Source organism: Lissotriton vulgaris, chromosome 1_2 (assembly GCF_964263255.1).
Source record: "Lissotriton vulgaris chromosome 1_2, aLisVul1.2, whole genome shotgun sequence".
Lineage (NCBI taxonomy): Eukaryota > Metazoa > Chordata > Amphibia > Caudata > Salamandridae > Lissotriton > Lissotriton vulgaris.
Genome location: NC_141686.1, coordinates 330,490,551 through 330,501,850, shown reverse-complemented (window position 1 = coordinate 330,501,850; position 11,300 = coordinate 330,490,551). Strand labels below are relative to the sequence as shown.

Genomic DNA, 11,300 nt, shown 5'->3' with positions numbered 1-11,300 from the left:
AACTTATTTAGGTAACTACAGACATTTTTCATACAGGACTGTGGATTTTTGTCGTTTTTGGTCTTCTTTTAATTATATAAAAATATATAAAAAATATTGGATATTTTTCTAATCTGGTGTGGTGTCCGTTTGAAGGGCATACACTGTATTACTGTGGGTTCTGTGCACATGCTTTACAAACTGCCGCGGAGATAAGCCTGGCTGCTCGTGCCAAGCTACCAAGGGGGTGAGCAGAGGTTATTTTAGGAGTGTAACTCCCTTGTCCTGACCAGAGGGAGATTTTTGCCTAGCTTCGGCCCGTGCCCTAGCCGAACAGAAACCCCATTTCTAACAGGCACAGTCTGGGCACGGCCACAGTGCACAGTCTGCGTGCACTGTCAGAACACAGTCTCAGAGCCTGGGCTCAGTGCACAGTCTGCATGCATGGTCACAGAGTCTGCGTGCACCGGTGCTAGCACAGTGTCCGTGCACTGTCAGATCACAGTCCCCGGGCATGGGCTCAGTGCACAGTGTCCGTGCATGAGTTCAGTGCACAGACCAGGTGAACGCTCAGTCACGTAGCAGAGTCTGCGTGCACCGGCGCTAGCACAGTGCTCGTGCATGGGCTCAGTGCACAGTCTCCGTGCATGGGCTCAGTGCACAGTGCTCGTGCATGGGCTCAGTGCACAGACCAAGTGAACGCTCAGTCACAGAGCAGAGTCTGCGTGCACCGGCGCTAGCACAGTGCTCGTGCATGGGCTCAGTGCACAGTCTCCGTGCATGGGCTCAGTGCACAGTGCTCGTGCATGGGCTCAGTGCACAGACCAAGTGAACGCTCAGTCACAGAGCAGAGTCTGCGTGCACTGTCAGAGCACAGCCTGTAACTCAGTGCTCAGTCTAGTCCGTCGTCTGATGCACAGGGCTCGGGCACTGCCCATAGGTGTACAGGGGGGTAGGGGGGGTGCACACGAGACGTCACGTATACTATTGGATCAGTGTACAGCCCGGGTGGCACGCTTGGCGCTCTGCGTGCACAGTATCAGTGCACGGCCTGGGTGCACACGATCAGAGCGGCCCCTGTCCCTCTAGGGAGGGGGAGGGGTCGTTCCTTGAATGACTCAGCACTGGTCATGTGACTCCCTGGGGCTTATAAAAGGAAACCCCGTAGCATCCCACCGGCTCCTGGTCCAGTCCACAGGTGCAGTAGAAGTGTCGCCGCCCCAACCCCGCCGGCCTCAGCAGCAACTGCCCAGCCCAGCCGGCGTCAGGCACGACAGCCTCAGCACCAGACCCGGGACGCCCACGAGCAACAGTGAGTCTGCGGCAGCGCCGGGATCGGGTCGCATCTGACCGTCTACCTACCCCCCCAGATGTTGGCACTTAGATTTTCAATGTCTGCATAAAGTGCCTCGCTTCGAGCTGACGCGGTCCCGCACTGCCTGTAAGGATCGAGACTTTAAAGACGCCTGTGTTGAGTCCCCCCCGCCTCGGTGCCCAGGACACACCTGTCCAGCGCCTTGCCTTTATTACAGCGCCCACCATTGCCAGTTCACCCTCTCCAGGGTTGGCGCTTCAATCCACTTCCCGCCTTCGGCCTTCCTCCGGACCTGGTCAGACCGCTCTCCCTGCCCCCCCACCCCCCTGAACACGGGCACAGCACTCGCTTTACTGACTTGTAAAGCGCTCTAATGCTCAGGGGGCAGGGAAGGCCAGCCATCCATTCTAGGCTCCCCCTCCGAGGGGGTGCAGCAATCGTGGCCCCGAGCCCCCTCGCCCTGCAGCGCTGCGAGGTCTGTGCGCTGCTGTCCTCCTGGTATTCGTACTTTAAGTGCCAGGCCTGTTGTCTTTGCCAATGCTCCTTTGTGACCTCCCCGAGACTCCCTAACGCTTCCTTTTCTCTTCCAGTGCACAGCTACACCTTCATCTACTTCAACGTGCGAGGTGAGTGCAGCGCCTCGAGGCCCTTCCCAGGGAGGGGGCGCCCCTGGTGGAGGAGGGGAGGGCAGCAAAGGGGGGGGCACCCGCCTGCCAGCCAGCCAGGGGGAGAGGGGGCAGCAGCCAGCAGGAGGGGCACTATCCAGCCAGCAAAGGAGGAGGGGGGGGGGGGGGGGAGGCTCCTTTGCGGCTCCTTTGCGGCTCCTGGTGTCCCGTCTCTTCCGAGTCCGGTCCTTGAGCCGCAGGGGGGCCTCTGGGGGCGCCACCTATGGGTGAGCATAGCCTCTACATCTAGGGTTAGGAGGTGGCTCGGGGCCCCTTGGAAGAGGGGCCCCGGCACCCCGCCGAGGTCTCTTCCAAGGAATCCAGTCCCAGGCCCGTGGATGAGACGGACCTCGGGGGCACCGGACCCTCGAGACCCCGCCCCTCCCCCTCAGGCCTCTTCTGTTGCCACCTGCCCCTGGTTCTTGCCCCACTCGCCCTCTCAGGCCGTTTACTTATTTGAAGAGTCTTCTAAAGCGCGCACATGGCCCCTGCGGGCATCGGAGCGCTGTACAAAGTGGCAAAAGCAAGAATAAACACAAGGGAATAAATGAGGTCCTTAAATAACCCCAGGGGCAAACAAAGGGTGTTCTTGCCCATCTCGTGCCATTTCTTGCCCTAGTTTGCTGCCCCTGGGTTTGCTGCCCCCAGAGTTATTGCCCATAATGCCAGTTCTTGCCCTTGCATGCTGCCCCCTGAGTTATCCCCCTGGGTTCTTGCCCCTCTAATGCCACCTCTTGCTAGCTGCCCCCTAGGTTTTTTTGCCCCTTGGGTTATTTCCCCATGTTTTATTGTCCCTCATGCCACCTCTTGCTAGTTGCCCCTGGGGTTCTTGCCCTTGCTTGCTGCCCCTTGGTGGTTTATTGCACCTCTAATGCCACATTTTGCCATCCTCAGGTCGCGCGGAGGCGGCCCGCATGCTGCTGGCAGACCAAGGGCAGGACTGGAAGGAGGACGTCGTGACCTTTGACCTCTGGACCCAAGGAGACCTCAAAAAGAAATGCGTAAGTCTGACTAACCCGGGGTGCTGGGGGTGTAAGCTGGGCTGGCGAGGGTAACTGGAAGGCGCCTGGAGGTGGCCCCGAGGCGCTGGGACGCGCTTCGTGGCGCTGAGCCGGTGCTCCCCCGGTTCAGGCCGGCCAGTGGATCGGGGTGTGAGGAGGGGCGGGGGTACCCGAGGCCCAGGCGCCTGGACGTGGGTCAGAAGACGCTAGTGTGCCCCAGCCTAGCTTGCAGGGTTCAGGTTGGCCACACTGCTGCTTTATCGGTAATTCCAAAAGTAATTCACGACCTCTTGCTATTTGGAGGAAGGCTTCCCACTACTGATAAATTCTACTCTCCATGACCATGGAAGTGCCTTCGCAGTGTATTCCTGGCGTTGGAGTGTCTGCCTTTTTGCAGTATTTTCCATGTACTTGTGTTCGGTGCCCTTTTGCAACATGCACGCACCACTTTGCCCTTGTAACACACGGTTGCTACCTCTCACATGTTTTTACCTTTGATACTTGCACAAGGGCCACCTTGCCTACGTGACGCCTGTTCTTGTGCCAGCATTTATTGCAGTATTATACCTCAAATATACTCTGTTTTCTCTTGTAAGTGCACACTTGTCACTTTTCCTCTTGTGCACTTTTTACTACCTCATGTATTTTTGGTTGCTCACAATTTTTACTACCTCATATATAATGTTTGCTCACAATTGTCACTATTACCTTATTTAACATAACATATGCTTTTGTAATCTGTTCTTTTGTAATGTTTCTCATTATGTTTCATTTCTGTTCCTTTTGTGAAGCGCTCTGACACCTTCGGGTAAAGTCCGCGCTATATAAAAATGCATAAATAAAAATAAATAAATAAATAAAAATCGGGTGCTGCACTTCAAACCTTCTCTGGTTGCACCCCCTCCCCCTCAGGTGGGGTGTGTTGAACAGTCCCTGATACCCCCGGTCCCCGCCCTGACTGTACAGCAGGCTGGGCTGGTAACACGATGCCCCGAGCCTGGCGGGGGGGGGGGATGGGGGTGGGGACATTGTGCACTGGAGCAACCCGAGCCCCCCATCCTCCGGGGGCCAGTCTGAATTCACCGCCCTGAGCATAGGCGGGGCCCCACACGGGCCTTGTGCCAGGTGAGCCCCACAGCGGCGCATTCACACCCGGTTCTAGCCCCCCCCCACCCCCACGAGCAGGGCAGCTCCGAGGCCTCCCGCCCCGCTGTGGGTCTGGTCTTAGTCCCGGCTCGCACTGGCTCGGTGTGATCTTCGGCACACTGCTCTCCTCTGCTTCTTTCCCAGTCCTCTCTGAAGCTTGAGCCGCCATTATATAATGCTCACCCATGATCCCCTCTATAGCGCCTCTCCTCAAGGAGCTGTCCCTTAGTGCCAATATCGGCAACACTCCCCATCCCTCCAACATCAACACTTCAGAGTAATAATCGGACACAACACCTTTTTAGTGGAGAAAATTGCTGCAGGTTTATTTACATAACAAATATGCCAACATGGTGGGTTATCTTGCGGGCGATCCCAGGGAAGGCCGCCCCTCGCCGCCTCAGGAGCCATCCTACCCGGTGGCCCTCACCAACTGCTGTTTGTCGATTTGGGGGAGGATCTAGCCCCTCCCACTGGCGGACCGGCAGTCCGACCCTTACTCTTGCCCACCCCCCAGCTAAGGGGGGGAAGGGGGGGGGGGGGGAGTCGGAGAGTTCCAGGCAACCCCAGTTGCTCACGTTCACAACCACCTGAAGGACTAACGGGATGCTGTCGCTCCTCCAGGGTCCAACGTGAGCACCTCCCTGGGGATTTTGGCTTTCGCACCCTTGCAGTGCTCCTGTGCTCCTGCAGAGGGTACCCTTCTGTACCTTGCAGCCTCTGGATTGCCCTGTAACTCCATCACAGCACTGGGTGTGGCCACCGTCACCCCAGGGCCCCCACCACGATAGACCTCGTTACCTACATCCTGTTCATTCAAAGGCCTCCCTCAGCTCAAGCAAGGACAGGTCCTTTCCTTCTCAGGACAGCTGTGCTGACCAGCAAACCAAGAGACCCCATCGGTTCTGCCGCTCTACAGGCCTGTGAACGTGTATCCCCTGTCTGGCTTCTGGTCTCCTAACCCATACTTGGACATACCTGAGCTATAACCCTACGTATGAAAAGGCCTGCCAGCCGGCTGACCACCCCAATGCCGATCCTAATGCTAGCTGACAATCTCCCAAGGACACTTCGCTTGACTAAAGCGACTGGTAACATGCAATCCTTTTTCATCAGGGGACATGGAGTGAACATGAGTAATGTCCCTGATCAGCTCAACGGACTGCAAGCTGTGCTCTCAATCAATCAATCAGTGACACTTATAAAGCGCGCTACATAAGGCGCTACATAAGGCGCTGGGGGGGGGGGGGGGCTACTGCTCGAACAGCCAGGTCTTCAGCTTCTTCCTGAAGGAGAGGTGGTCTTGGGTCAGGCGCAGGTCGGGAGGGAGGGAGGGAGTTCCAGGTCTTGGCGGCCAGGTGGGAGCAGGACCTTCCTCCTGTAGTCGCTCTTCGGATGCGGGGGACGGCGGCGAGAGCGTGGTTGGCTGATCGGAGGTGGCGTTTGGGAGCGTAGAAGTTGACTCGGCTGTTGAGGTAGCTCGGGCCTTGGTCGTGTAGGGCCTTGTGTGCGTGGGTGAGGAGGCGGAAGGTGATTCTTTTGTTGACGGGGAGCCAGTGAAGGTCTCTCAGATGTCCGGAGATGTGGCTGGTTCGTGGGATGTCGAGGATGAGTCTGGCTGAGGCGTTCTGGATCCGCTGGAGTCTCTTCTGGAGCTTGGCGGTGGTACCGGCGTAGAGGGCGTTGCCGTAGTCCAGTCGGCTGGTGACGACGGCCTGGGTGACGGTCTTCCTGGTCTCGGTGGGGATCCACCAGAAGATCTTCCGTAGCATGCGTAGGATGTTGAAGCACGCCGAGGAGACGTTGTTGACTTGCCTGGTCATGGAGAGGGAGGAGTCCAGGATGAAGCCCAGGTTTCGTGCATGGTCTGTCGGTTTGGGTGCGGTGCCCAGGGCAGGAGGCCACCAGGAGTCGTCCCAGGCGGAGGGTGAGGAGCCCAGGATGAGGACCTCCGTCTTGTCCGAGTTCAGTTTCAGGCGGCTGGTTGTCATCCACTCGGCTACCTCTTTCATCCCTTCGTGCAGGTTGGCTCTGGCGGCGGCGGGGTCGTTGGTCAGGGAGAGGATCAGCTGGGTGTCGTCGGCGTAGGAGATTATGCTGAGGTTGTGTTTGCGTACGATGGCCGCGAGGGGGCTCTGGAGTTGTTTGCATTAGTGCCCCCTCCTCTCCATTTCAGCTCTATCGAGGCCAATCGCACCTTCCTGGGAATGGCTCACTTGCGCCCCCTGCTCACAGAAAAGGCCTTTTAAGTGTAACCCATAACCTTGCATTTATTCCCGACAGTATACCAGGGTTCTGCTGAAACTTGGCTTGCTTGACTGCCGAGTGCGCATTGCACCTTCACAGATATGATTTTTCCTACTCCGTTTCTGGCCGCCAAGCTGATGACCTTGCCAGCCCCAACCCTGGGCAAACTAAAAGCAGCTTTACTGCTACCCATGTGCGCAGCCGCTGTTGCTAAGGATGGTCCCATACAGAACCCGTAAACTAGGTGCTGTACTATATCATTCACTCATGTGCAGCACCAATTGGCCCACCACAGTAGTAAGCCTGAGCTGGCTATCCCAGGTCCGTGCTGCACACACCTTACCCTAAGGAGCTCTGCCCATCGGAGAATGCGTCCCAACAGAAATAACCCATCTTTATCCAACTTGAAGCTCATACCGTCTGCGCAATCCCCCCTAGGAAATCCATATGACAGTGGGGGTGGGGGGAGGGTTGTCGGCCGTGACACAAGCCAGCACCCAGACGCATGTTGCCAACCCCCAAAAACATTCCCTGCTACAGCGAGCGGGATGGCCATAACGACACAGTACCGCCCAGCGTAACTCGTGTGCGACCAAACTGTGGATAAGGGAGGTGGCACCTACACGGACGTGCCCTAGCCCCCCTCCTTCTCAGACTGTGGCAGCGGGGAGCCAAACCCGACCCCCACACTATTCCTGCCCCATCTGACAAACAAAGAAATCCGAGAATGTGCAGTGTTTACTCCACGAGAGCCACAGGGCATCTACCAAACTTCTAATGGGGACCATGGCCACCCAATAAACACCAAAGCAGCACCTTAAGAAAAAAATCGCCATTTTAACAGACCCCACAGAGCCGCGAGAAGGCCTAGCCCCCAGCGAAGGTCTCGATCCAACGCCCGCGAGTGCCGACCCCCACGTCCCTCACGCGGTGGGACAGACCATCCACCCGTGATGAGTCAGAGGACCCAGCCGGGCATGGCCTGCGCGGTTGGACCCGGGCATGGGGGAAGGGTGTCTCCTCGCAGGATCACCTTCCATGTACGGCGGTGACTTCTGAAAGGCAGACCGAGCCCTGGTGCAAGATGAAACCCGTGATAGTCACGATGCGACCAAGGCCTGCACGACGCAACACTGGGCACTGTCGTCGCAGGCAGAAAATTGCAGCCTCCAAAGAGTCTAGGCCTGCGAACATGCTCGTGTGCTTGTAAACACCCGCGTAGCTGGGGGAGGAGGGGGTGGCGGTCCGCCCCAGGCGGCACCATTTCTGAGGCGGCCGCGCAGCACTGGAGGCCTGTTGCGGCGGCCTTTATAATGTATTTGGGATTCTTGGGGGAGCAGTGTCCCACATAAATTATTAAGGCGGCTGCGGCCGCAACGGGCCTCCAGTGCCGTGGCCGCCACCCGCATTTGCACTGTGCCTGCTGCAGTGTTAAAAAAAACTTACAAGCAGGTCAGGGGTGTGCAGGCTGCAGCGCGGGCGCGGCCTAAGTCCCGCCCCGCGTTAGTGACGTCCTCGTCAGTCCTCCGGCTCCGACCGTTGTGGTTGTTGCCCCCTTCCCCTTCCGCCCAGCCTCGCTCAGAGTCCTCCAGAGGGGCGTCAATCATTAAGTTCTCGGCTAGGGGCCGCTTGACGGCGCCCAACCAAGTATGTGGCAACCTTCGTCGGACTCCATGACTATGGAAGTGCCTTCCCAGTGTATTCTTATGGTTGGAGTGTTAGCCATTTATTTATTGCAGAATTATCCTTGTACCTGTGTTTGGTGCTCTTTTGTGACTTGCACACGTCACTTTTCTCTTGTAACACACTGTTACCTTTCACACTTTGTTGACTTTTGGTACTTGCACAAGTGCCACCATTGCCTATGTATAATACACCTATAAAATGAGAAATCAAGTTTAAAAAGAACCATGGGAGAAAAGGGGGGTAGTATGTCTAGACAAGTTGAACAAGTGTATGGTAGCAACGTTAACCACATTGTCCTGTGGGTAGAAGAGATGCCGGGGTGGCTCAAAATCAGGCTGTTTCATTAGCGCATTTTATGAAGTACCACTGAATTATTGCTTTAGTGCAATAAAATTAGGAGACATGAGTACATTTTTCTAATGTTCATTACGTGGTAGCATACTGCTGTTGTGCTCAAAGTAATAAATCATTCCACATGCATCAAAGGGTTTGAAAAATACACCAGGCTTTCTGTTTGAAGAGATGGGGAGTGGATAGAACTGTGAGGTGCAGGTTGCAGAAGAGGAGAGGATTGTCTAATGTTCAAGAGGCAATTTAAAGTAGAGAATAAGCGAGGTAGAGGGAGATCATGCGCCAGTGGATGGAGAGAATGTTCAAATAGGTCTTCAGTGTTGGGTATTCAAGGTTTATCTGGAGAATTAATAATATTGGTAATTTTTTGAAAGCATTATGTAATACTAAGTAGTGGTATTGTAGGTAGGTTATCTGCAAACGAGAAGGTTGTTAGCTTAGAACAGGCAGCACACTCAAAAATAAATAGCATGGTACATACTGTGGTTTGTCGAGACTTTGAATAGGAGCCCTCATATAGCATGGTTGAAGTATCTGGTAAAGCCCTCGCAACGTCCGAGGCACTATACCATTTTGGAATGAAACATAATGTAGAATGACTAGCTCCCTTGTCCAGTCTCAACTGGAGTGAACAGGGAATGTGCCATTTTTCCTTCGGCCTTCATTGGGCACCCTAGCAAAGAAGTCTTGAGGATGGCAGATATGAATAAGTGATGGGCGAGCAAGGACTGTACATCCTGATACTGGTGGGCAAGAGATGTGGAGCGGGGCCTAGCCTTGAGAGGGCCTCCTGCTTTGGACACTGTCTGCCTAGCATTAAACAATTTTGAGTGGCAGGACAGTGGAATACAACGTGGGCAGTGAGGGGACTGGAGCTTGGTAGATTTTCCCAGTTCCTATTAGTGTCATTATACCTGCTTGAAAAGACTCTTTTGTAACATGCACACGCCACTTTCCTCTTGTAACACACTGTTTGCTACCTCTCACATTTTGTGTGCTTTTGATACTTGCCCACGTGCCGCCATTGCCTACGTAACGTTTGTTCTTGTGCTGGAGTGCCTGCCAAATATTGCAGTATTATACCTCTAATTGTACTTTGTACGCCTTTGTAACCTGCACACTTGTCACTTTTTCCTCCTGTAATGCACCATTTTCTACCATTTGTATTTTGTTTGCTCACAATTGTCACTTTTGCCTCACGTAACTTTACGTCTGCTTTTGTAATTTGTTCACTTGCAATTTTCTGTGTCATTACTGTTCCTATTGTGAAGCGCTCTGACGCCTTCAGGTAAAGTCCGCGCTGCATAAAACTGCATACATAAATAGGAGCGGCGATATGACTCAGCTGACCACCCCATGCAGACTGTCAGAGGGGCCCATATTCTCCAGTAGCTCAGATATTCGTTCATTGGCCTGGGGTTGAATAGGGACCCCACTCAAGGGTTGTGAGGCCCCTGTATGTTCGCCCCAAGGTGATGTTGTTATGCTGTTAATGCAGGTTGCTGGAACCAGTGTGCGGGGGTTCTCAACGCTGTCCATGTACATCCCACAGCTGAGTGGTGTCGCCTTAAAGTGCTTCAAGGTCTTCTCTGCGCTGTTTAGGGAGCTCTCGGTTGCAGTCTTAATTACAAAAGTTGCTTCCTCTAACAATGCATATTGTCAGTGCACACCTTGGTGCTGGCCTGCCCAGCACTGTAACAATCAGAACACCCCATTCACTGTTCCCTCTGCGAAAACTGCCATTGGAGAGCATTGCACACAGAGAATGACACCAATCTCATTATTTCCTGTATTGCAGGGTCTCCGCTTTAATCCACCTGTTTCAGGTGATGCATTCAGAGCTTGAAATGCTGCGTTTTCTTCAATCCATTTATTGCCCGCGCATTTTAGGCTTGACGCTCATTTAAAAAGCTATTTCTTTTACAAAGAATGTCTCTGGCTGTACAATCTTGTTCCCTGACTTTTTTCATAACTGTGTTCTATTGACTGTCGACAACTGTGGCATACTAGTGCTTGAGGCCTGACCTGCTCCATAATCCTAGACACCACCACAGAGCCTGAAGAAGGGCTATTAAGCAGCTGAGACAGGTGGGGGGTGATTATGAGATGTATTTGCAAACTTGTTGCAGCAGTAAACAAGCTAAAGGCTGATGCAAATCATTTGATTCTACAAAAAGATGTGAATAAAAGGTTTTGCTTTTGACAGTTAACAGGCTATTGGGCTGTGGTGGGCAGTGGCGTAACGAAACATGAGGGCCCCCCCCTGCAAACTACACGGAGGGGGCCCCCCTCCCATCCTCCATGCCTGTCTAGAGCTCTCAGGCCAGCGACCCGCCGTACTGCAGGGGATGCGGGCGATTGTTACGCCACTGTACCCAATGCAGCCGTTAATAGTAACACTGGAGGGTGGAGTTAAAGGTTGGGCTTAGTCTGCCCGTAGGCTATCATAGGTGGCGGTCCATTCATTACAGGGTCCCTGCCATCAGTAGGCCGGGGAAGTTTGCCCAATTTTAGGTGGGTTTCCTGATGCAGACTCCTGTCATGATATACAACATCGGGCCCACTCCTCGTTTAGCTTTGACAAAAGTGCATTCACTGCTCCTTCCCGTTTCCGTTTTAAAACATTGGACAAAGCGACAATGCAGTATTTCAAAAGCAGATATAACTACAAAGAGCACATTTTGATAATACATTTTTATTTTTATTAGACAATAGCAATCTTAAGAGGCATTGCATAGCTTCATACACACTTTGACCCCAATTCCATCACAGTCTCTCTCCCTCTGTCAGTCAGTATCTCTCTTTCAGTCAGTCAGTCTATCTCTCTCTGTCATTCAGTCTCTCTTAGTCAGTCAGTCTCTCTCTCTCTCTCTCTCTCTCTCTCTCTCTGTCAGTCAGTCCCTCTCTGTC

The 11,300-nt window shown here is 53.9% G+C and overlaps 1 protein-coding gene across 1 annotated transcript in view; it reads left to right on the top strand.

Moving 5' to 3' along the window:
- Positions 1–1,165: 1,165 nt before the first annotated feature.
- LOC147736663 (glutathione S-transferase P 1-like) overlaps positions 1,166–11,300 on the top strand; it is a 42,140-nt gene continuing 32,005 nt past the window's right edge. The window contains exons 1-3 of the mRNA XM_086953422.1: positions 1,166–1,291; positions 1,885–1,920; positions 2,854–2,960. Of these exons, the coding sequence (XP_086809548.1) occupies position 1,291; positions 1,885–1,920; positions 2,854–2,960 (144 nt within the window). The 5' untranslated portion in view covers positions 1,166–1,290. The remainder of the gene's footprint in view (positions 1,292–1,884; positions 1,921–2,853; positions 2,961–11,300) is intronic.